The sequence below is a fragment of the Aotus nancymaae genome, unplaced genomic scaffold, assembly GCF_030222135.1.
Source record: "Aotus nancymaae isolate 86718 unplaced genomic scaffold, 86718_ANA_hifiasm-v0.15.2.pri h1tg000076l, whole genome shotgun sequence".
Taxonomy (NCBI): Eukaryota; Metazoa; Chordata; class Mammalia; order Primates; family Aotidae; genus Aotus; species Aotus nancymaae.
The window spans coordinates 14,591,002-14,617,219 of record NW_026988491.1 but is presented as its reverse complement, the minus strand read 5'-3'; the positions used below and the strand labels follow the sequence as shown (position 1 = coordinate 14,617,219).

Genomic DNA, 26,218 nt, shown 5'->3' with positions numbered 1-26,218 from the left:
CTATATCCCCAGTATGTCTGGTATGTAAGATAAATTCTCAGATTACAGATAAACTGATAATAGCTGCTGTCTCTAAGTTGCCCATACCAGAGAAGGAAGCAGAGTATCTGATCAGAGACCAATGGCTTAATTTCCTTGTGTCAGATTTAGTATCTTTTCAAGATTTTTAAAAGAAGTTGAACAAATGGCTCTATGCTATCCCTGCTTGCTTGCTATACTAGCCTATATTCAGAATTTGGTTTTCAGAATTGCCTTCTATGGTTTTTCCCAATAGGTTGAGCTCTTCTCTTCTGGCTTTTTTAAGTGACAAAATCTCACTATGTCACCCAGCCTGGACTGAACTCTTGGGCTCAAGAGGCCCTATTGCCTCAGCTTCCCAAGTAGCTGGGACTGTAAGTGCGCGTCATTGCAACTTGCTTTTCTAGCTACTTTTAGATAAAACTGGAACCAACTCGGCCTCCCTTCCCTCACAACATTCCTAACAACTAGGCAATCTTCCAGCTTCTGCCTGACCTGGGAGATTGAGGGTAGGTCGCTAAACTCAACGGTTCCGATGTCTGGGCCCAGACCAGTCTCAGAGCCTTAATAATGGGTATTGATATGAGTGTGTCTCTTGGGGCAACACACAGTCAAGTCACTCTTCCTCCACACGGCAATGTTTGAAGTGCTGACAGGTTTTCTCCTACAGAGGATAAAGGCCCTAGCAATCCTCCTCCACCTCTTTGGAGGTTGGCTCTCCAGTTCATCTCTGTTCCTCAGACTGGTTATCCAAAATTGAACCTAATGCCAAGAGTGTGGAGCCGTAAGCCTCTGGTGGCTTTTGGGCACTGGACAACATTGACACATCCTAAAACAGTCTTTTTCTCTCAGTTCTGATGCATACTGAGTTTAAGATGAACTTATTTACATTTATCTTTATTAACTTTTTTCTTTTAGGGCACATCATTTCAGCCCACTTAGGTTAGAGATGAAAACTTATTTTGCCAAATAAATGTACTTGTTAATTCTCCCAGTTTTGTGTCATCTGCAAATCTGATAAAGCTTTCATCTTCATCTAAGCTGAAAAATACATAGGATGAGAATGGGCTAACACTAGTGCTCTCCTTGCAGGTAGGTAATTAACTCAATCTTTGGCTACAGTTGCTTCAGTCAGCTATAAATCCATGCAACAAGGAAGTCAGGTGCCGTGGCTCACGCCTGTAATCCAAGCACTTTGGGGGTCTGAGGTGGGCGGATCACTTGAGGAATTCAAGACCAGCCTGGCCAATACGGCAAAACCTCGTCCCTATTAAAAATACAAAAATTAGCCAGGCGTGGTGGCGGGTGCCTGTCATCCCAGCTACTTGGGAGGCAGAGGTTGCGAGACTGTGCTACGACACTCTAGACTGGGTGACAGCAAGACTCAACAACAAAGTCCATGCAACAAGGAATAAAGACTGTCAGGTGCCCAATGAAATCAATAGACTCAATTAGCATTTCCCTGATATGTAAGCCTCATCAAAAGATGAAACGAGGCTGGGCTCAACTTTAGCTGAATAACCCTTATGAATCACATCAGGGTTTGGTTTTTTGTTGTTGTTTTTATTTTTTAAGTATTTGTTGTAGTTCCCAACTTCATTACTTATTCTAGCCAAAAATAATGTAAATAAAAGTTTGACTCAATCACTGAGTCCAGGTTATTTTGCTAGACCTGGATCAAATTCACTTGTAGAAGATAGGACCAGAAATTTCATGCTACTTTACAAGCAAATGAACACATGAAAAGGACTAAACAAGGCAGCTGGAAAATATGCCTTGAAAGAACAGAGATCAAGTATGAACTACATTTATTATGCAAGTTTGTGTTGTTGTAAACAACAGAGTAAACTTCAGTGCATATTGTTTCTGCATTGTTGAGAAATGTGAGACCTTGAGAAATGGGAAAGCACCATGGGAAGAAGAAAATGCTGTATTAATTTAAGGTAACAATTCTCGAGGTAAAATAAGGCATTACAGTAACAGAATTTTCATGCCTCAGCAATTAACAATGATTTTTCATTTAATTCTCTTCCAACTCTACAGACATAATTCTGCTTTCACCTTCATCACACTTTCATATGGTTTTAACAGGGGATATACCTCCTCTTCTAAGAATCTCTGCACCTGCCAGAGGAAAGCAAATACAAAAGAAAACGTTAAGATATTAACGGATAATACCTTTTCCAGTGTCAGGTGATACCACTGAAACCTAATTTGATAAAGCTCTTACTCCACCACTGAGCTTGTTTTCCTCAACTGCCTATCAGGAATTTCTGCCTAGACACACGTGATTCAACCCACCTTGCGCAGGTGCCCACCAACCTCTCCTGCAAACGAGTGCCCAGCCTGTGTTCTCTCAGGTGGTTTCACCATTTCCATCCAATCTAAAAATCATCACGGCTTCTTTCCTCCTGATTCCCAGCCCTCTTCAAGTAGCTACCAGGAGTTCATCCTCCTCTCCCTCCCCGGTCTGCAGCTCTCACCACCACCTTCACACAAATTTTTCACCATCTTCACCATCTAGTGCTTGGCCCTTTGCAGTAGCCTCCTTATCGGTCTCCTACCTCCAGTTTTAAGTCTTTCAGCCCTCAGTGCTTGCACGTACTGCCTGGTACTATAATAACCTATTTACAAGTCTTCACCACTAAGTTTTGACTTTTCTGAAGATGAGGATTATCTGTTCATCTTTATTTTTTTTTTTTTGACACAGGATCTCATTTTGTCACCCAGGCCAGAGGTCAGGGGTATGAACATGGCTCACTGCATCCTTAACCTCCTAGGCTCAAGCTATCCTCCCGCCTCAGCCCCCTGAGTAGCTGAGACTACAAGCACATGCCACCAAGCCTGCCTAATTTTTGTATTTTGTGTAGAGACAAGGTTTCACTATGTTGCCCAGGATGGTCTTGAACTCCTGAGCTCAAGCAATCCTCCTGCCTCAGCCTCCCAAAGTGCTGGGATTACTGGTGTAAGCCTGGCCTATCTATTCATTTTTAAATCCCCAGAATTAAATACAGTACCTGAGCACCTGGTATACACTCAGGCATTTCAATCTTTACAACACTGGGGTATCTACTTGACAATAAAATCTAATTCTTTGTCCATTATACCACATTCTCAAAACCGAAAGAGAATACAAAGAAATACTTAAGGCAGCTCAAAACACATCTTGGTCAGGTGTGATGGCTCACGCCTGTAACCCCAGCACCACTGCACTCCAGCCTGGGTGACAAAGAGACCCTGTCTCAAAAAAACAAAACAAAACAAAAACCCACAAAAACAGAAACAAAACCTAAATCTCTAAATTTTAGCCAACAACCTGCTTTGATTTCCTTCTAACTAGCTCCATTCCCACCTACCTCCTATAAAGCAAAAACGTCAAAGAGAGTAGCCTAGGTTCTGCAGCCCAGCAGAAAAGAGGGCTTCTAGGGATGACTCCTCAGATGCATTCTGATGTATGCTTACCTGCTGGGAGGCACGACCAGTGAAAGAAGAAGGATCCAGTAAACGATCCAACTGGGAGTGAATGGGACTAAAGTAGGCATCAGCCTGGATACGCTCTATGAGGTCATTGTCACCCCCTTCCTGCTTAACCACAGCAGCTGCCTGCTGAGAAAGCACTCTGATTTTCTCATGGCAATCCTGGGAAAACAGTGAAATACTGTCAGTTCTCCACTAACAGGGTGTTTGAACACTTTTTTTTTTTTTGAGACGGAGTTTCGCTCGTTACCCAGGCTAGAGTGCAAAATGGCGCAATCTCGGCTCACCGCAACCTCTGCCTCCCGGGTTCAAGCAATTCTCCTGCCTCAGCCTCCCAAGTAGCTGGGACTACAGGCGCGCGCCACCATGCCCACCTAATTTTTGTATTTTTAGTAGAGACGGGATTTCACCATGTGGACCAGGATGGTCTCGATCTCTTGACCTCGTGATCCACCCACCTCGGCCTCCCAAAGTGCTGGGATTATAGGCGTGAGCCACCGTGCCCGGCCTGAACGCTCTTTAAAAAACTCATCAGATACGTCACCTCTATGCTATCTGCACAGCTCTTCTACACAAAACCCCTCTAGACTGAGGTGGTTCCCCTGTCTGTCTCCAACAGGGCCTTCACTACTCTCTGACTACATTTTAGGACAAGCCTGAAGTGGACGCCCTTGCTCTGGCCCTCTTTTGTAACCCTCATGAATCATTTGCTCTTGTTTCCTGTTCACTTCCTATGGAATGTCAGACCTCATTCCTTCACTAGGCATGGACTTTTCCTACAAGTGATTAAGTGATTCTTTTTTTTTTGAGACAGAATCTAGCTCTGTCATCCAGTCAGTGTGTGTGCAGTGGCATGATCTCGGCTCACCGCAACCTCCGCCTCCTGGGTTCAAGCAATTCTTGCCTCAGCCTCCTGAGTAGCTGGGACTACAGTCGTGTGCCACCACACCCGGCTAATTTTTTGTATTTTTAGCAGAGACAGGGTTTCACTGTGTTAGCCAGGATGGTCTCAATCTTCTGACCTCGTGATCCGCCCGCCTCAGCCTCCCGAAGTTCTGGGATTACAGGCGTGAGCCACCGCGCCTGGCCTAAGTGATTCCCTTTAACAAACTGAGTTCACCACAATCATCCTCCATAGATGGCAGAATATGGCTACTGCTCTGTACCATTACTGTAACTGAGGTAATGACATAAACACCTTCCTTTATCTGCTCTCCTTCATGGAGGAGAAAGCAGGACCAAACGTGCACTCCTAACTTATCCAGGACCATGAGGGGTTACAAACCTGGCGGCTACCTCCAGCTTTGACCATGGCCATGATGATGTTCTCTGTGGCCATGAAAGGCAGCTCTTGCCGAATGCGCCGTTCAATTACCTATAGGAAAAGATAAAGTGAATGGCCAAGAAAGGTGCCTCAAGACTAAAGTCATAAACACAGCAGGATGTCAAACAAAATGCACAGCACAGACACTACCACATTATAGAGAGAGTAATGGGTTGTTTTATTCTATATGATGATTTTTCAATTTTCTTACGAACTCAGACTTTTGCTTTTTAAAAAAGGGAATATTAACTTAAAAAGTTGTCACATACAAAGAATTCTTAAAACCCCTATTTCTATTTGTTACATTTCAGTGCCCACCCTCAAGAGCTAAGTATAGGAGACAAATGAACCCATCTGCCTCAGGTACTTAAATACAGGCAAATGGAGCCATCTACTCTGCCTAGTCACGCCAGAGCTGATGATTCATGCTGCTAGATAGTTTAAGGCAATTTAAAATACTTTTTTCCTTTTCTATAAATGTGTCTATGAATCCCACAGAGCTAGTTTCCTAGAGCCTGTGAACTGAAGGATGAGCTCGGGTGGGAAGAAGACCTACAGGATCTGAATACAGCTCCCTCGACATACCCCAGAGCACCCTCCCTCCGACATTCCAACCCCTCCCTAATAATTTACTTTTTAATTGAGGCTTCTTACTTTGGGGTACACTACCAATCCTTCAGAAACATTCTGCAGCGTATTCAGTATAGTATCCGCAGTAAGAAATGCCTCAGCCAAACAGATCCGTCTAGAAAACAAATAGCCATTCAGTATCTCTTTAGACAAATAATTTCAGTGAAATGCAGTGTGTGTCCCAAGAAGTTGCCCTACTGACTACTCTTTGGGTAATTTCCTTCAATCTCATGTCTACTCCAATGACCTCATGACTCTCAACTCTATCACCTCCAGGACAAACCACTTGCCCAAGTGCCAGACCTTATACCTACTGAGACATCCACCTGGTTGACCCATAGGTACCTCAATCCCCAAACTGAACTCAGCCACTTTCTCACTCCTCCTACTCACCATCACGAACCTACCCTTCCTCCCTTGTAGCTCCTGCATCAATAAATGGCAGGAGCACCCCGGTCACCAAGTTCTTTACACTCACTCGGGTCAACCACCAGGGCTCGCCAGTCTGCCTTCAACTCCGGATCTGTATCCTTCCTCTCCATTTACATGGCCACTGCATCAATGTGGCCTTGGACTTTCAAAATAGCCCCTAACTTGTTCTGACATCACCCATGTCTCCTGACAGCCAGCTCTCCAACTGTTGCTAGGGTGTCTCAGCAGGCAAATCAGCAGGCCTACAGGGTCACACCTTGCTAAAAAGTATTCAATGGCTAACTTCCGAATGAATTCGCATGACTTATTTCCAGAGGTAAATCCTGGATTATGCAGAGATCCCAGAAAGCTAGGGATACATCCGTATCCACTCAAGAAACCCCAGGACAATGCAAGTAGATGAGAGTAATGTCAATCTGCTTTAAATGAGCATATACATAGAAAACCATGCGCATGTTGACACCTCATCAGTAGTTACAAATTATTTCTAACTCATCTCATAGCTAATCAAGATGTCATTGTGCCTAGACACCACGACTGACATCTATCTGCCTTCAGAAAAGGCCCAGAAGACCTTTCATAAACTGGCTACTATCTGTGACCATGTCCTGCGCCGCCCCCTGGCACATGTTGACTTCATTCCCCAAGGCTACTCAAGTAGTTGTAACTCCCTCAAGTGTGTTTTCTCCTGCTTTGTGCCTTTATAATGCTCCTGATCTTGTCTTTTCTCTTTTCTTTTTTTTCTGAGATGGGCGAGTCACTGCATGCCCAGGCTGGAGTGCAGTGGTGCGATCTTGGCTCACTGCAACCTCCACCTTCCAGGTTCAAGCCATTCTTCTGCCTCAGCTTCCCAAGTAGCTGGGATTACATGCATCCACCACCACACCCAGCTAATTTTTTTTTGTACTTTTAATAGAGACGGGGTTTCACCATGTTGGCCAGGCTGGTCTCAAACCCCTGACCTTGTGATCCATCCGCCTTGCCTCCGAAACTGCTGGGATTACAGGCGTGAGCCATCGTGCCTGGCCCCTGATCTTATCTTTAAAAGAGGCATCTGTTTCTTAATTCTTAAGGCATCACCCTCTACTGTGAAGCTTTCTGATTCCTCAAACACTATTCCTTCCTCCTTGCTCCCACGATACCCAGTACACACTTCAATTCTAACACATATTACACTGTCCTTTTTATGTTTTGCCTCCCTCCTAGACTCTGGGCTCCTTGGGGATGAAGAGATTGTAGAGATGCTCAAATATGTCCTTTTACTTCTAGGTCCGTCCTTCAGACCTCCTCCCAACTTGGTGTATGTGATGTCCCCATGTCACTGACCGGTTGGCACTATCATCCAGTGTGCGTTCAAACCACTGGACAGATGCTGTCTGTAGCGGGTCCATGACAAGGGTCATCAGGTGGCGGGCAAGACTGCAGCAACGTTCTGAACGCATGGGATTCCGCTTATACGGCATTGCACTTGAGCCTGCCCATGTGAAAAAGGACAAGATGCAAAGGCAGAGAGACTTCAAAGGACAGCGAGTAAGCAGCTATGCTGCTGAATGAGCTCTCAGCCCCTATTCACAGCCCTCCAGCAGCATTGTGTGCTCACAGGTCTCTACACAGCACTCACCAATCTGCTGTTTTTCAAAAGGTTCCTCCATCTCCTTGAGGTTTGCCAGGAGGCGTATGTCGGTGCAAATCTGGGGGAGGCAGGGGAACAAGCATCATCCCACACTGTCAGCGTGCAGGAGAGTGTGGGAGTAATGACTAGGCTGACGAAGGAGACGAGCTCTTAGGTGTGCTGTGGCTAAGCTGAAGACCAGCATGTCAAGAGCTCCTGTAAAGTATCTTACTCATACTCCTCTCTGTTCACGAAGGGCTGGATCGACAAATTCAAGGAGCATGAAAATGCTTTTGTGAAACACTGCTTAAGGCATCATGGAAAGACAATCACACCATTAATTGAGGCTGGGCGTGGTGGCTCAAGCCTGTAATCCCAGCACTTTGGGAGGACAAGGTGGGTGGATCACCTAAGGTCAGGAGTTTGAGACCAGCCAAGCCAATGTGGTAAAACCCCACCTCTACCAAAATTACAAACATAGCCAGGCATGGTGGTGCATGCCTGTAATCCCAGCTACTTGGGAGGCTGAGGCAAGAGAATCGCTTGAACTTGGGAGGCGGATGTTGCAGTGAGCCGAGATCACGCCACTACACTCCAGCTTGGGCGACAAGAGCAAAATCCCATCTCAAAAAAAAAAAAGATTAATCTGACACTGTAACAAGATGGATGGATGTTTTGCAGTGCTCGGGATAACTTTAAATACCAAAACTAGTCTTCCCCTTAAGGGTTTCATTTATAGATCACAAATTATTAAAACTAGTGTACGATACCGCTTGAGAGAGATGGTTAAGTAAAAATCTGAGGCTGATTCAGTCTGTCTGTGGTGCCCAGAGCTCCTGTCCCCACCCCACAAGCTGCCACCACTCACCTTGTGCACTGATGCCCCCAAGCTAGCCAGCACAGACAGTACTTCAATATCCACTTTTCGTGTATATGTCTGCCCTGTGATGATGAAAGCTCTAGAAATAAATAGAAGAGAGACTTACGTTAAAATATTTTAAAGCCATTGCATGGCGCATGACTGTTGTCCCAGCTACTTAGGAGACTAAGGGAGGAGGACTGCTTAAACTCAGGAGGTTGAGGCCAGCCTAAGCATCATTGGGAGACTCTTGTAAAATAATAATAATAATTCAAAATGTGACTCTGTCAAACAAGGAAAAACACATCCTAAAGAAAAGCTTGGTCTTATTGGTATGCTAAATTATATTGAGCCAGTGGACCTGACTGGTAACTTACTCCAGGAATAAACTATTCTTCCACATTTTTCACTACTCCTCAGGACACTGGCCTGACTCCAGAAGGATACATGGTGCACTGTGCCCATGTCCGGCCAAAGCTCAATACAAATGCCTGGGAGAAAGAGCCATCGGGGAACCTGGTAGACCTCAATGGAAATGGTCAGATTCAGCCTACCCTGTTGGAGGCCCTAAGTAAAGAAACAAAAACAGCAACAACGTGGATAAAGGTATTCTAAAGAAATCAGAAGTAAATTGTTTTCTTTTTTCCTACAGATTATACGAAAATAGAATGTAGGCCAGGCATGGTGGTTCATGCCTAAATCCTAGCACTTTGGGAGGCTGAGGCAGGTGGATCGCTTGATCTCAGGAATTCGGGACCAGCCTGGGCAACATGGTGAAACAATATCTCTACAAAAACAATATGAAAATTAGCCAGGCATGCCTGTAGTCGTAGCTACTTAGGGGGCTTAGGTATAAGCAACTGCTTAAAACTGGGAGACGGAGGCAGCAACGAGTCAAGATCACACCACTGCACTCCAGCCTGGATGACAGAGTAAGACCCGGTCTCAAAAACATTAATAAAATCAAATCAAATCCAGAAAATATGTCAAGACAACGATTAGGAAAAAGAAAAAAAAAAGAATCCAGATAATAAAATAAAAACCAGACTAGAGACAACAACAACAAAAAAAAGGGGTGGAGGAGGGTAGAAGAACAAAGAAAGAAAAAGCCAAAAATTTTAAGGTCAAATCTAGAGGTATACTGAACACAGGACTTTTATCAGCTTAACAGGGAGGTCAACATGTTCCCACTTACCTACCTTTTAAATCCTGCCTTTTCTGTCACCATCTTGTCAAGCTGCTCTACCTTGGAAAGAAAAGATATCCCTGTAATAATCCAGGTGTCCAGTATGAGAATATCTCAACCTGTCATCCTACCCAGGTCTTATGCCCCCAGCCCCTACAATCTCTTTCCAGTCCAAAGATCCCACCCATCCCACAATCAATCTCTCCTATCATCCTCAAAGGCAGTCTTGTCTCTTAGGCTCCTCCATTGAGTTTCTGTGTCCTGCAGGTCACTTTCAGAATACCTTATGGTCATCTCCCTCGAAAAGCTGCAGGAAACTGGCCTGAGTGCCAGTGGTGCCCTTTACTCCCCGGAAGCGCAGGTCATCTCGGACACGCTTCAAGTTCTGGAGATCCATGCAAAGATCCTGAATCCAAAGACAGCAACGTTTCCCAACTGTGGTCAGCTGTGCAGGCCTGAAAACCCAAAGAGAACACACAGAAGTCTCAGACCAAGACCTCACATCATCAAGGTTTCATTGCTTCTTTTAATAACCACCACTGCTCCTTGGAAGGAGAACAATTGAAGTAAGAGATTGAGTAACTAGTAAAGACAAAACTAGAGCTAAAATGTTTAACTAAATAATAGTTACGGAGATTCAATGTCATTTATAAATATTCAAGGAGTATGAAACTAAAGGGCTATTAGCATAGTTCTTTCTTCATCAAGAGGCAATTTTTAAATTATTATTATTTTTAGACTGGGACTTGCTCTGTTGCCCAAGCTGGAATACAGAGGCATGAACACAGAGCTGACTGCAGCCTCAACATCCTGGGCTCAAGTGATCCTCCTGCCTCAGCCTCCCACGTAGCTGGGACCACAGGCACACACCACCATGCCTGATTAATTTTTAAATTTTTTGTAGTGATGAGGTCTCACTTTGTTGCCCAGGCTGGTCTCAAACTGTATGTCTCAATCCACCCACCTCAGCCTCCCAAAGTGTTGAGATTACAGGCATGAGTCACCGTGGTGCATGGCAAGAAGCAATTTATTATAAGGGCAGGGACAATGTCCCTTTTGTTCCTGGCTATATTCACAGACATCGGTAAGAAATACATTAGGTACTCATGTGATATTTGCCAAGTATCTGATGTGCTCTTGCTATTGGAAATACAACAAGGAGTAACACAGACAAGGTCCTTGTCCAATGGCACTTGCTTGCATTGAAACAAGTAAAGAAGAAAACAAAAAAGATTAGGCCAGGTGCAGTGGCTCACACCTGTAATCGCAGCATTTTGGGAGGCTGAGGAGCGTGGATCACTTGAGGTCAGGAGTTCGAGACCAGCTTCGCCAACATGGTGAAACCCCGCCTCTACTAAAAATACAGAAAATTAGCCGAATGTGGTTGGAGGGTGCCTCTAATTCCAGCTACTTAGGAGGCTGAGGTAGGAGAACCACTTGAACCTAAGAGGCAGAGGTTGCAGTGAGTCGAGATTGTGCCATTGCACTCTAGCCTGGGTGACAGAGCCAGACTCCTGTCTCAAAAAAAACAAATAAGCAAGATTAATTATTAATAATTTAAGTGCTGGCTGGGCGCGGTGGCTCACGCCTGTAATCCCAGCACTTTGGGAGGCCAAGGTGGGCAGATCACGAGGTAAAGAGATTGAGACTATCCTGGTCAACATGGTGAAACCCCGTCTCTACTAAAAATACAAAAATTAGCTGGGCGTGGTGGCACGCGCCTGTAGTCCCAGCTACTCAGGAAGCTGAGGCAGGAGAATTGCTTGAACCCAGGAGGCGGAGGTTGCAGTGAGCCAAGATCGCGCCACTGTACTCCAGCCCGGAGCCTGGAGATGGAGCAAGACTCTGTCCAAAAATAAAAAATAAAAAATAAAAATTTAAGTGCTAAAAGAATAAAACAAGGATGAAGATAATGGTGACGGCTGCTCTAGACTGGCAGCAGAGGAAAGCCTTTGTGAGGAGTCAAGATCCAGTGAGGAGTAGTCATGCTATGGACAACAACCCTACAACACACACAAGCAGAGGACTCACAAACATGGCAGCTAATGGCTTTGTTTCTAGTGATAAGGCTAAATCAAGCCACTGAAGGTCTGTTTCTGAACATAAAACATAATTAGGAGGCTGAGTGCAGTGGCTCATGCCTGCAATCCCAACACTTTGGAAGGCCGATCACTTGAGGCCAGATCAGCCTGCCCAACATAGCGAAACCCTGTCTCTGAAATTGGCTGAGCATGGTGGCGCACACCTATAATCACAGCTACTTGGGAGGCTGAGGTGGGAGAATCGCTTGAACCCAGGACGTGGAGGTTGCAGTGAGCCAAGATCACACCACTACACTCCAACCTAGGCAACAGAGTAAGACTCTGTCTCAAAACAGAACAAAACAAACAAACAAAATACATACTATGACTAAATTGCACTAATGTCCAATTTCTTTCTTTCTTTTTTGAAACAGGGTCTCACTCTGTCACCCCAGGCTGGCACGCAGTGGTATAATCACAGCTCATTGTAGCCTCAGTCTCCTGGGCTCAAGCCATCCTCCTGCCTCAGCCTCCTGAGTAGTTGGAAGTACAAGCACAAGCCACCACACCCGGCTAATTTTTTTTTTAAGAGCCATGGTCTCCCTGTGTTGCCCAGGCTGGTCTCAAACTCCACGCCTCAAGCTATCCTCCTGCCTTGGCCACCCAAAGTGCTGAGATTACAGGCATAAGCCACTATGCCCAGCCTAGTTTCTTTTTTCCTTTTCTTTTTTTTTTTTTTTTGAGACAGAGTTTCACTTTGTCGCCCAGGCTGGGGTGCAGCGTCGCTAACTTGGCTCACTCCAACCTCCGCCTCCTGGGTTCAAGCAATTCTACTGCCTCAGCCTCCTGGGTAGTTGGGAGTAAAGGCACCGGCTACCACACCCAGCTAATTTTTGTATTTTCAGTAGAGAGCGTTTCACCATGTTGGCCAGGATGATCTCGATCTCCAAAGTGCTGGGACTACAGGCGTGAGCCACTGTATCTGGCCATTTGTTTTTTGTTGTTGTTGGTTTTTTTCGAGATGGAGTTTCGCTCTTGGTGCCCAGGTTGGAGTGCAATGGCATGATCCCAGCTTACTGCAACCTCCACCTCCCGGGTTCAAGCGATTCTCCTGCCTCAGCCTTCCTTCCGAGTAGCTGGGATTACAGGCATGCGCCACCACACCCGGTCAATTTTGTATTTTTGGTAGAGATGTGGTTTTTCCATGTTTGTCAGACTGGTCTCAAACTCCTGATCTCAGGTGATCCACCCACCTTGGCCTCCCAAAGTACGGGGATTACAGGCATGAGCCATCGCGCCCAGCGGCCCATTTGTTTTTAATTGCATGAACCGATACACTGAGGGGAGGATGCTTGCACACCAACACCATTTTCTGAGTTCCTAATGACTACGATCCCTGGCAGCCAATCTCCTCCATTATGCTATCTCCAGAGGAATATTAGAGTGCTTCTGTATTTGCTGAGCACTCTCCCACAGAGTCAGGAGAGGAAGAGTAGCTGCAACACAGAGGAAGGTAGGTGTGGAGGCAAGCCATATGTACCAAGCACCAAACACTGATTCATGTGAACAAGTGTTTCATGCTCCTGCTACCAGTAAGTTTGGTCCCTGCCTTTAAGAAAGATTAAGCTCAACAGGCTTTCATAAATTATCATATCTTTGTTGCCACAGCAATACACCATCAAAACAGAAGGCAGATGCTGACAGACCATACTCAAATATCATCACTCAAAACCTGTCACTAGCATTCCAAAATTACACCATTTCGGCCTTTTAAAAGGGCTTTATTCAGTAATCACAAAAATACTTGCATATTTTAAAAGTCAAAAATACAAAAAATATGTCTGGGGGCAGTGGCTCACTCCTACAATCTCAGCATTCTGGGAGGCAGGGGTGGGCAGATCACTTGAGGTCAGAAGTTTGAGGCCAGCCTGGCCAACATGGCAAAACCCCATCTCGCCAAACAATACAAAAATTAGCTGGGTGTGGTGGCAGGTGCCTGAAGTCCCAGCTACTAGGAAGGCTGAGGTGGGAGAATCATTTGAAGCCAGGAGGCAGAGGTTGTAGTGAGGGTGAGCCAAAATCACACTACTGCACTCCAGCCTGGGCAACAGAGCAAGACTCTCTCTCCGAAAACAAAACAAAACAAAACTCAAAGAGAAGAAATTTAACTTTCCTATTATCTCATAAACCAGAGTAATCAACATTTATATCATGGCCTACTTAAACCAATTTTTGTGCAATTTATAAGCTGTCTTTTTTTTTTTTTTTAACCGTAACATTAACCTAAGTGCATCTGCATGTTAGGGCTTACAAGCATCATTTAAATGGTTGCACATTATTCCAACCTATGAATACTATACCTTACTTATTCTCTTACTGTTGAACATTTAGATTTTTCTTTTTCTTTCTTTCTTTTTTTTTTTTTTTTGAGACAGAGACTTGCTCTGTTGCCCAGGCTGGAGTGCAGTGGTGCGATCTCGGCTCACTGAAACCTCTGCCTCCCAGGTTCAAGTGATTCTCCTGTCTCAGCGGGGATTATAGACACATGCCACCACACCCAGCTAATTTTTGTATTTTTAGTAGAGATGAAGTTTCACCATGTTGGCCAGGCTGGTGTTGAACTCCTAAACTCAAGTGATCTGCCCACCTTGACCTCCCAAAGTGCTGGGTTTATAGGCGTGGGCCACCATGCCCGGCCCATTGAGATTGTTTTTAATGCTTACTATCATAAATAATATTTTTCAAGGCTTTCGATATGTATTTCCCCATGTTTCCCAAATGAACTGTTAGATTTACTCTCTCACAAGTATGTTTTAAGGTGGATATCAGGCTCATTCCTTATAAGCATCCCCAATTACTTCTACTTAAATCATGTTTTCAGATTCTTCACCTCAAGGTTACTGTGGAAAAGAGAGAACTCAAGAAGTAGCTGAAAGCCATATGTACATAAACAAGAAGTAATCTTGTCACTTACTGGAAATGTGTGAAACCTAACGTGGGTAGACTGGCTCGTTCCTTAGCAAAGTCGGCAAGCCGAGAGATCACTCTGGCAAGCTACAAGAAAGATCATGTGACAGAAAGAGGTTGAATTCAGGTTGTATTCATTACATAATTAGAAACAAAACTTTCAGATAATTTTGTATCAAATTAGACCACTCATGAAAGGCAGCAGCCATATCTTCTCATCTTTGTATCCTAAAGTGCTTGGAAGAATTCATAGCAAACAAAATTTGAAAACCAACTTGACTACCTAAAATGTTGTGAACTATTTTAAGACCAGTGCAGGAAAACAAGAAAATCATAATCGTGACCCATATATTCCAGCAACATGCCTTTGGTTGCACTCTCTTCATTTAAAAGGCTATGCTTTAAAAACCATTCACTCACTTGGCCAGGCACAGTGGCTCAAGCCTGTAATCCTAGCACTTTGGGAGGCCAAGGAGGGCGAATCACAAGGTCAGGAGTTCGAGACCAGCCTGACCAACATGGTGAAACCCCGTCTCTACTAAAAATGCAAAAATTAGCTGGGCATGGTGCCATGCGCCTCTAATTCCAGCTATTAGGGAGGCTGAGGCAGGAGAATTGCTTGAACCCAGGAGGCAGAGGAGGTGGTGAGCCAAGAGCGTGCCATTGCACTCCAGCCTGGGCGACAGAGTATGACTCCAGCTCAAAAAAAAAAAAAAATTTCACTCAGAGCCTTTTAAAGAAGAGACAGCTGGGTGCAGTGGCTCACACCTGTAATCCCAACACTTTGGGAGGTCAAGACCCCTTGAGCTCAGGAGTTTTGAGACCAGTCTGGGCAACATGAAAAAAAACCCATTTCTACAAAAAATTAGCCAGGTGAGGTGGCATGCATCTGCACCCCCAGCTACTTGGGAGACTGAGACAGGAGAACTGTCTGTGACTGGGAAGAGGAGACTGTAATGAGCTGTGATAAAGCCACTTGACAGAATGAGACCCTGTCTCAAGAAGAAAGGAGGAGGAGGAAAAGAAGAAAGGAAAAGGAGGAGGAGGTGGAGGAAAAGGAGGACGAGGAGAGGGAAAGGGAGAAGGAGGAGGAGGTGGAGGAGGAGGAGGAGAAGGAGAAGAAGAAAGAGGAGGAAGAGGAGAAGGAGGAAGAGAAGAAGGAGGAAAAGAAGAAGGAAGAGGAGGAAAAGGAGGAGGAGGAGAAGGAGAAGGAGGAGGAGAAGGAGGAGGAGAAGGAGAAGGAGAAGGAGGAGGAGAAGGAGGAGGAGGAAGAGGAGAGGGAGAAGGAAGAGGAGGAGGAGGTAGAGAAGGAGAAGGAGGAGGAGGAGAATGTGGAGGAGGAGGAGGAGGAGGAGGAGGAGGAAGAAGAGTAGAAGAAGGAGGAGGAAGAGAAGAAGGAGGAGGAGAATAAGGAGAATAAGGAGGAGAAGGAGGAGGAGGAGGAAGAGAAAGAGGAGAAGGAGAAGGAGGAGGAGAGGGAGGAGGAGAAAAAGGAAGAGGAAAAGGAGGAGGAGGGGAAAAAGAAGAGAAGGAGGAGGAGGAGGAGAAACAATTAGTTCTACAGATTAAACACAGAGTTTTCATTCACCTGAAAAGATGACAATCTATGTAGATTCACCCTGTGTGGATTTAGTTGTAACTGGTGCCTACCTCCTATCATAGGGAATCTAGGGTTGGTAGGAAACATCTGCAGTTCCTTACCTTTGGCAAAAGCAGGTCAAGGGCATTTCTAAGAATAATCAAGTCCTACAAAAGAAAATGCAATGATCTTATATTAAGCAGCTTTGCTCAAACAGTATTATTATGAAACACTTTTTGCCAAAAGGCTGAGTTGCTCAGCTACCAGCCTGTATCACCATTACCAACCCACCAAGCATGCCAGAAAACACTAATGCAAGTTGTTCTTTCCTGGTTACTGTTTGAGAAGCACCCCGGCTTAACAGTTCTACTGGGATCTAGAAGGAACAAAACCTTTATACGTATAAAGCCCAAGGTACATGGTATCTAAGATGACTGAAGGCTAGGCATGGCGGCGCATGCCTGTGTTCCCAGGACTCTGGGAGGCTGAAGCAGGTGGACTGCTTGGGGCCAGGAGTTCAAGATCAGTCTATGCAACACAGCAAGACTGTCTCTCCAATATTAAAAAAAAAAAATTTAATTCAAAAAGATAAAAATAAATACAATGACTGGAAAATGTGCAGGTCAACAAGGTTTCTATTTTCCTAGAGAGGAGTGTTGAGTTTCTAGAAGCTTCCATAAGGCACAGCACATTCCATTACTTTCCTCCCGTTTTTTCTTGCCTACAATTGCTAACAAGGAAAGGAATGAGCCAGAATCTCAAGGTTGAGGAAACATAAAACTGCTATTGAGGAAGGTGATCTTGAGATACGCATATTTCAGGTAACTTCAACACATGCCTATATGAAACAGTAAGTGTCGAGCCCATCCACAGTGGGTACTTTTTTAAAGGATTTTCCAAGTAAGAAGACTGTCCTCCCATTATCTGACTCACCAATTACACAAAAAGATGCCTTTCGTTTAAGACTAAAGAAAGTATTTGGGGCAACTTAAAAATTACTGGCTTATTCTCAAATTGGATGTTTATCTGGAATCTAACTTCAACCCCCATGGGTATACTCTGATTAAGAGCACAAGCTAGGCTAGGCGCGGTGGCTCACATCTGTAATCCCAGGACTTTTGGAAGGCTGAGGCAGGAGGATGGTTTGAATCCAGAAGGTCAAGACTTTTCTGGGCAACATGGTGAGACACTGTCTCCATAAAATATTTTAAAAGTTAGCTAGGTACAGTGGGACATGCATGTGGTCCCAGCTACTCAGGAGCCTCAGGTGGGAGAATCACTTGAGCCCAGAAGGTCAAGGCTACAATGAGCCATGTTTGTGTCACTGCACTCCAGCTTGGGCAACAGAGCAAGATCCTGCCTCAAAAAAACAGTATTTTAGCCAGCCATGGTGGCTCATGCCTATAATCCCAGGACTCTGAGAGGCTGGGGCAGGAGGACCGTTTGAACCCAGGAGTTCAAGATCATTCTTGGCAATGTGGTGAGACACTGCCTCTATAAAACATTTTTTAAATTAGGCTGGTGCTCTGGCACATGCCTGTGGTCCCAGCTGCTCAAGAGCCTGAGGTGGGAGAATCGCTTGAGCCCAGAAGGTTGAGGCTGCAGTGAGCCATGTTTGTGTCACTGCACTCCAGCCTAGGTGACAGAAGCGAGACCCTGTCTCAAAATATTTTTGAGACAGGATCTTTGAAGGACTTCAGAATCCTTCAAAGGTCTTCAAAGGACTTGACAAGTCCTTTGAAGTCTGAGCGTGATGGCTCACACCTGTAAACCCAGCACTATGAAAGGCCAAGGTGGGTGGATCACCTGAGGTTAGGAGTTTGAGACCAGCCTGACCAACATGGCAAAACCTCGCTCTACTAAAAATACAAAAATTAGCTGGGCGTGCTAGCAGGCACCTATAATCCCAGCTACCAGGGAGACTGAGGCACAAGAATCGCTTGAACCTGGGAGGCAGAGGTTGCAGTGAGCTGAAATCACACCACTCAACTCCAGCCTGGGTGACAGAGTGAGACTCTGTCTCAAAAAAAAAAAAAAAAAGTTCTTTGAAAATTACCTTAGCCATTAAAATGCTAAGGCCTTGGCTTATGTCAGTCAACCAATGCATAAGCAGGATTTATAGGTCTTATTTTATAGAGGTCATTTGGTGCTTACAGCTTTGATTAGAAGGACACTAAAAGCCGAAAAAGTTTCTCAAAGTTTTCAACCAAGATACCCCTAAAAATAAAGATCTATAGTGTTACTTCCTAAACTGGACAACATCAAATAAAATCGACAAATGCATTCTAGAGATTGAGTCCCAAGTAAAAACAGCACGGGCTCCTACTGTATTGTCTCCAACATAGCAAGAGGTGGCACCAAGGTGAATAATGCCTGCAGCTTTTGGGCAGCAGTGGCCAAACGTGTGCACGTGAGCCATCACATCATGTCGCAACCGTTTCTCTTCCTCAGCTGCCATCTTGAAGTCGATGTTGTCCAGGTTGGATTTCATCTCCTGGATTTGGTCATCTGTGATAGGCAAACCCAATGTCTGCAGAATAGGCAAAATAAAATCAAAAAGGCTCAGTGTCACAGTTATTTGAATGAAGTGACACCAAGAAAAAAATCTGATTCACGTTAGCAGCAATATCCTATCTCCCAATCCATAAGTTAAAATTTGAGGCAACCACATTGAAAGTACACTGGCCAGGGAGAGTGGGGTCGAGGAGTGGTGGGGTAGTGGGAAAGAGTTTCTCAATGAATCATGGTAAAGTATACTCTGAGAAAGCTCTGCCAGGTGCGGTGGCTCCCACCTGTAATCCCAGCACTTTGGAAGGACAAGGAAGGTGGATCGTGAGGTCAGAAGATTGAGACTATCCTGGCTAACACAGTGAAATCCTGTCTCTACTAAAAATACAAAAAAAATTAGCTGGGTGTGGTGGCACATGCCTGTAATTCCAGCTACTCGGGAGGCTGAGGCAGGAGAATCGCTTGAACCTGAGAGGCAGAGGTTGCAGTGAGCTGAGATGGCGCCACTGTACTCCAGCCTGGGCGACAGAATGAGACTCTGTCTCAAAAAAAAAAAAAAAATAGAAAGCTCCAATAAATAACAACATAATCCTGCTCTTGACTGTTCCTTCTGCCCCAAGACCTCTGCTTGGCTCACTCTCCCACACATTCTGGTCTCTGGAAACAAATGTCATCTTCTCAGAGAGGTCTTTCCTGACTTCAGTGTAAAACACCCTTCTGTGTCACTCTCTATCCCTTTAGTCTGGTTTTATTTACAGCACTTATCACCACCTGACGTTTTAACATATTTATCAACCTGCCATTTCTCTCTAGAATGAATACTTCTTGAGGAGCTTTATTTATTGCTTAATCCTTAGTGCTTGGCACGATGGTGTCCATTTTACTTAGAGAAACCAAATTAAGAATTCTGGGGGCCGGGAGCGGTAGCTTACGCCTGTAATCCCAGCACTGTGGGAGGCCAAGGTGGGTGGCTCACAAGGTCAGGAGTTCGAGATCAGCCTGGTCAACACTGTGAAACCCTGTCTCTACTAAAAATACAAAAATTAGCTGGTCTTGGTGGCATGTGCCTGTAATCCCAGTTACTTGGGAGGCTGAGGCAAGAGAATAACTTGAACCCAGGAGGCAGAGGTTGCAGTGAGCCGAGATCGTGCCACCGCATTCCAGCCTGGTGACAGAGCGAGACTCTGTCTCAACAAAAAGAAAAAGAAAAGAGCAAAAGAATAAAAATTCTATAGGCCGGGCGCGGTGGCTCAAGCCTGTAATCCCAGCACTTTGGGAGGCCGAGGCGGGTGGATCACAAGGTCAAGAGATCGAGACCATCCTGGTCAACATGGTGAAACCCCGTCTCTACTAATACAGAAAATTAGCTGGGCACGGTGGCGCGTGCCTGTAATCCCAGCTACTCAGGAGGCTGAGGCAGGAGAATTGCCTGAACCCAGGAGACAGAGGTTGCGGTGAGCCGAGATCGTGCCATTGCACTCCAGCCTGGGTAACAAGAGCGAAACTCTGTCTCCAAAAAAAAAAAAAAAAAAAAAAAAAATTCTATAAGTAGTCTGCCAGGAAATTTTGTACAGGAAATGAGTACAACTGAAAGCAATTCCAGGAGATATTGATGAGAGAATAATCACATCGATGTCTTACACTCATCCATCACTGGACAAATTAGGCTGCAAAAAATAGCTGGCAGCCCACAGGCAGCTCAGAACTTAGATCCAAGGGCTGAATATAAACAGTGGTGAAACTGATTTAAACCTCACTTGAAATCTGCAAAGTGTGACTCCAAGAAGAATCTTGCATCTTAGACCTTTTTTATCTAAGAGAGGAGCTACTAGCCAGATATGGCTATTTAAATTTAAATTGGTTAATTAAAGTTAAAAAGTACTGGAAAATATTTAAAAGTAAAAAGTCAGGCCAGGCACAGTGGCTCACATCTTTGGGAGGCCAAGGCAGGTGGACTGTTTGAGTCCAGAAGTTCAAGACCACACTGGAAAACATAGTGAGACCCCCCCATCTCTACAAAAAGATACAAAAATTTGCAGGGCGTGGTGGTGTGCACCTGTAGTTCCAGCTTGGGAAGCTGAGGTGGGAGGACAGCTTGAGTTCAGGAGGCAGGGGCTGTGCAATGAGCCAAGATTGTGCCACTGAACTCCAGCCTGGGCGACAGAGCGAGACCCAGTCTCAAAATGAAATAAAAATAAATAAATGTAAAAAGTCAATTTCTCAGTCACACCAGCTGCATTTTAAGTGTTCAGCAGCCACATGTGGCAGAATTGCCTGGAACCTTTACAGTCACAGAAGACATGACGCCTTGGGACTCCTTCCAAAGCAAAGCAGCAGGGGGCAGCATGGCCATACTGCTTCCTCCCCCCAAGCAATTTATCTTTTCAAAATTCATACTTTCCTTACTACTAATTTTCTGCATTCCTCCTACTCTTTTTTTTCATTTTTGGAGATGAAGTCTCGCTCTGTCACCCAGGCTGGAGTGCAGTGGTGCAACCTCAGCTCACTGCAACCTCCGCCTCCCCAGTTCAAGCAATTCTCCTGCCTCAGTCTCCCAAGTAGCTGGGACTACAGGCACCTGCCGTCATGCCAGCTAATTTTTTTGTATTTTAGTAGAGACGGGGTTTCATTGTGCTGCCCAGGCTGGTCTTGAACTCCTGAGTTCAGGCAATCCACTCACTTTGGCCTCCCAAAGTGCTAGGATTACAGGTGTGAGCCACCGTGCCCAGCCTAATCTCTTATTCTCCAAGTTTTTTCTTAGCTACTAAGTTATTATGCAATTTATGGTAATTTTGACACCCTAACAGGTAATCCAAACCCAAGATTATATGCATTTCAGGCAAACATAGGAAAGAACACAGACTCTACATTCCAATTCCAGCTTGAAACCATTTACTAGCTTTGGCGACCCTAGTAAAGCCTTGAGTACCACTACCCTCATCTAGAGAATGGAGTAGCAAATGAAATAGACAAGAGCACACACTAGTACATCACAAACCACAACACATGATTAATGTCTACTACTATCGCTATCTGAGCCAAGCGTTTCTTAACTTAATGCTTCCATTCTTTCATCTGTAAAATAGATACAGTAAAAGTATTTAATACCTACTCTTCAGCATTGTTTGGAGGATTAATGAGCAACCATGTGAAAGGGTTAAGACAGTACCTGGGTCTCCGAAGGCACTATATGAATGTCTGCTGTTATTGTAGTGTATCGCTTAATATTTTCGAGGGCAGTGATAACGGGAGAGCAGGGAATCTAGAATGAAAGTTGACTCAAAGTTTCCTGTTTGGAGAGTTCCATGGTACAGGTCCTAGGCACGAACTCGAATTGTTTCTGTGTTTACTGTGCCGTTTGAGAGGGCATTGCCAACTTGCTCGTTGTGGCACTTTCCACTGAAACTTGAGGAGAAACATTATAGCTTTCTGGATAACCTTCAGTTTGCTTCAACTCTTCTGGAGCTATTTCTGAAACCGCTGGGCTAAGGAGTTCTATATGCAGCCCTTAGAAAAGAAACTATAAGCCCCGTTTAATAAACCCCTACCCGAAGTCTCCTCCTCAGAGGCAAAGCGCAGGCCAGTGAGGTGGAAACGGTGGCCTAGAAAACACGCATTCCAGTCCTGTCACTCACTATACAGGCACTGTGAAGAACAAGGGGCTACGCGCTCAGCTCAGGCTATGGACTGCACGCAGGTTCAAATCCCAGTTCCGCTCTTAATAGCTTGGATGGGCTAGGGCAAACAACAAGCTGTCCGGGCTTGGCGTTCTCCCCTGCAATGTGGGAAAAACACCATCAAGCCTGCAAGATCTTCGTGAACTAAACGAGAAAAGATGTGTGAAATAATCAGCCCAACTGCATGAAATAAGCGCTCGGTGTCCATGTTTGGCAGCCTACTTCTGCGGGGATGGCCAAGGTGAATTCCCTGAAACAGGCTGCATTTCTCCCAGCCTCCTTCCCGTCTTGAACTCTTCCAGACTAAGAACACGTGATGCAACAGGTGGCGGCTCCCAGGCCTCCTGCCCTTGCCTTCCTGGGGCCGCAGCTCCTCAGGACAGGGAACACCCAGCCGAAAATAGCTGGGCCGCAGCTCCGGGGTGGCTAAGCCCAGCCCGGCACAGATCCCGGCACGTGCTGGGGCGGGCCGTCCCTCCCGGCCCAGCCCCTCAGCCCGGGGCCCGTTACCTGCTCGGCCTCCGCCAGCCACAGCCACAGCTGCCGCCATGTCCGGAATTTATACCTGTCGCTAAACACGAAGCACATCTCCGGGCTGGCATAGCGGGAGGCAAGAGGTGAGCGGTAAGTGTCAGGCGAACCATGATCGCCACCAGCCGACATCCCCACCCCGCGACCCCGCCAGGGTGAAGAGGACTGGAAAGAGCGGAAGCGGAAATCTGGAGGCCGGGGCGGGGCGGGACTTCCTCAGGCGGTCCCGCTCCCTGGGTTCCGGGCGCCCTGGGTGCTGCAGGCTGCGAAGACTCTCGGCTGCTTCTGAGAGTTGATGTAGTTCACTTCTTAGATTAGAAACATGATTGGTGCTTCCTACGTTACTTAGCCCCGCTGCACTTTAGTTTTTCCATCTGAAAAGAGGTACAGTAAGACCTGCCCTGGCCGGGCGCTGTGGGTCACGCCTCTAATCCCAGCACTGTGAGGGGGCCCAGACGGGAGGATCGCTTAAGGCCAGCAGATCGAGACCAGCCTGGGCAACACAGGGAGACCCTCCCGTCTCCAAAAAGCAAAAAAGGGCCTGCGTTTTGGGTTGTGCGGATTCAGTGTTAGAGCGGTGTCTGGCACGCTTGGAAGGCCGTGTGTGCGCTTGCTGCTGTTACTCTTATTACCGTCGCCCCTCCCACACCTCCTCGCCAGGCACCGAGCTCGGCTCTAAGGAAAAATGAAGAGGCCCAAGGGAAATCGGCATTTACTGCGCCCCCAGGGAGCTCCTTGGTCCAAACTGCGGCAACAGCGGATTTGCAACGTGTACAGATGGGGGAACTCAGAGACATAGACGATGAGGGCCACCTAGCCAGTAAGCTGAGCCGGGCTTAACACCCAGATCTGCCCCGCTTCGGAATCTGCCTCTCACACACCATGCGCAGGTCACACCAAGGATTGGAGAAGGCATTTCCCCGACCCCCATCCTGCCCGGAACACCTCTTTCCTCACTACCTCCTACTTACGACCCAGTCTGGAAAATGATCCTTGATGGTCCCATTCTCTCCTCTTTTTGGCCAATTATAATGAAAACCATAAAGTGTATGAAAGCCTTACTGGGTATCAAGCACTGTCCTCAGTGCTGTATTTACAGGTGATCTTATTTAACCCTTTTAACAATCCTGAGTAGTTCAATCAACGCTAGTGCTGAATAAACGCTAACCATTATCATGGTCCCCATTTTACAGATGACAAAGGAAAGCCATGTGCAGGGCTCAGTGGCTCACACCTGTAATCCAGCATTTAGGAAGGCTGAGGTTGGAGGATCACTTTAGGCCAATTGGGGACCCGTGTGGGTAACATATCTGGACCCTGACTCTACAAAAACATTTAAAAATTAGCTGGGTGTGGTGGCAGGTGCCTGTAGTCCCAACTATTCAGGAGGCTGAGGAAGCAGGATTGCTTGAGCCTGGGAGGTCAAGGCTACAGTGGACTCCAGTCTGGGTGACACAGTGAGAACCTTTCTCAAAATAAGTGAGTAAATAAATAAATAGAAATAGAGACACTCAAACTGCCTGTACTTTTTGTTTTTTTTGTTTGTTTGTATGTTTTTTGAGATGGAATCTCACTCTGTCTGTCACCCAGGCTAGGCCCACGAGCTCGGCTCACTGCAATTTCCACCTCCCAGGTTCAAGCGATTCTCCTGCCTCAGCCTCTCGAGTAGCTAAGATTACAGGCGCACACCACCACATCCAGCTAATTTTTGGGTAGAGACGGGGTTTCACCATATTGGCCAGGCTGATCTCGAATTCCTGATCTCGTGATCCACCTGCCTTGGCCTCCCAAAGTGCTGGGATTACAGGCGTGAGCCATGCCTGGCTTTTTTTTTTTTAAACAGAGTCTTGCTATGTTGCTCAGGCTGGAGTGCCAGTGGGGTGATCACACAGGAAGGGGTACATTTGGAGCTAAGAGCCAGGTGTCTCAGTTGGGCACAGTGACACATGCCTGTAATCCCAGCACTTTGGAGGCTAAGCTGGGCAGATTGCTTGAGTCCAGGAGTTGGAGACCAGCTTGAGCAACATGATGAAACACTGTCTCTACAAAAAATACAAAAATTAGCTGGGTGTGGTGGTGTGCGTCTGTAGTCCCAGCTACTTGGGGGGCTGAGGTGGGAGAATCACTTGAGCCCAGGATGTTGAGGCTGCAGTAAGTCATGATCATGCAACTACAGCTTAGGCAACAGAGTGAGACCCTGTCTCAAACCTAAAACAGAGCCAGGTGTCTGCATCCTCTCCATCTGCACTTAACTCGTAGCTCTCTGCCTTTTACGTGAGGAATCTAAAGACACTCAAGCCAGGTGCGGCGGCTCAGGCCTATAATCCCAGCATGTGGAAGGTCAAGCCGGGGAAGATTACTTAAGCCCAGTACTAAGCTGCTTTGAAATTACCTGTTTCTGAGTGCCTTAGTAAAATGAGACTTGCGGGGGAATTCCAATTTTAACTCCCAGTTTATTTGCTGAGAGTTGATTTCCTTTTTCCAATAACCATAATATTTCTAGAATATTAAAAGTACATGATTAAGGGCCAGGTGCCGTGGCTCACACCTGTAATCTCAGCACTTTGGGAGGCTGAGGCAAGCGGATCACTTGAGGTCCGGAGTTCCAGACCAGCCTGGCCAACATGGTGAAACCCTGTCTCTACTCAAAATACAAAAATTAGCCAGGTGTGGTGGCGGGTTCCCGTAGGTCCAGCTACTCAGGAAGCTGAGACAGGAGAATCACTTGAACCCAGGAGGTGGAGGTTGCACACTGCACTCCAGCCTAGACAACAGAGTGTGACTCTGTCTCAAAAAACAAACAAAAAACAAGTACATGATTTGATCTCAAGCCTTCAAGATCTTTGAGAATAACTTATTTTCCAGTCACCTTCCCACCCCCGAGTTCATTTATTCACAGATTCACTCAAAAACCTATGGAGCACCCATGATAGTGTTCTCCCTCCCCACCTCTGGGCTGTCTTAGATGCCGAGTGACCTCCCGGCTTCTCTTTCAAAACTCTTACCGGAATTCAGTGTTGCTTGCCTTGCTCATTGATGGCAAACTTGGTGGGGGCAGAGATCATGTCTGCGTTCCTGGCACTGAGCCCCAGATCTGGCATAGCATAGGTGCTTGGTAAATGTTTGCTGGATCAATAAATGCTGCCCCAAAGGAGCCTAGCCCAGTACGAGAAATAACACCCACGACAGCCAAGTTAGATTCCGACACTGTACTTCCTCTTCCCCCACACCTCCCCAGTGTCCCATTCCCTGTCCTGTTCATGTCTCCACCTGAACTCCAGAGTTAGCTGTCAGAATTGACTACAGTGCCAGTTTCAGAATATTCAGGCCATCAGAGAAGCCCATCAGTCACCTGGGGTCATCACTGAAGTCTTCTTCCACCTCCTCTCTTGAACTG

The 26,218-nt window shown here is 46.0% G+C and overlaps 1 protein-coding gene across 4 annotated transcripts; it reads right to left on the bottom strand.

Annotated features, from left to right (window-relative positions):
• Nucleotides 1–1,809: 1,809 nt before the first annotated feature.
• On the bottom strand, nt 1,810–22,992 carry ADSL (adenylosuccinate lyase). Of its 4 annotated transcripts, none has more exons than XM_064368068.1 (13): nt 22,801–22,992; nt 18,432–18,635; nt 15,432–15,518; nt 14,534–14,613; nt 9,822–9,993; nt 9,552–9,598; nt 8,362–8,452; nt 7,503–7,572; nt 7,208–7,355; nt 5,474–5,564; nt 4,781–4,870; nt 3,481–3,657; nt 1,810–2,142 (listed from the first exon to the last, which is right to left on the bottom strand). In XM_064368068.1, the coding sequence occupies exons 1-13, from the start codon at nt 22,951–22,953 to the stop codon at nt 2,056–2,058; spliced, it is 1,497 nt and encodes a 498-aa protein (XP_064224138.1). In that variant the 5' UTR covers nt 22,954–22,992; the 3' UTR covers nt 1,810–2,055. The 4 variants fall into 4 exon arrangements, with proteins under 4 accessions (XP_064224138.1, XP_012314443.1, XP_012314445.1 ...); XM_012459020.2 differs by lacking the exon at nt 15,432–15,518 and adding an exon at nt 16,228–16,272 and having other exon boundaries at nt 22,801–22,991; XM_012459022.3 differs by lacking the exons at nt 15,432–15,518; nt 22,801–22,992 and adding exons at nt 16,228–16,272; nt 21,783–22,618.
• Between the last annotated feature and the right edge of the window lie 3,226 nt (nt 22,993–26,218).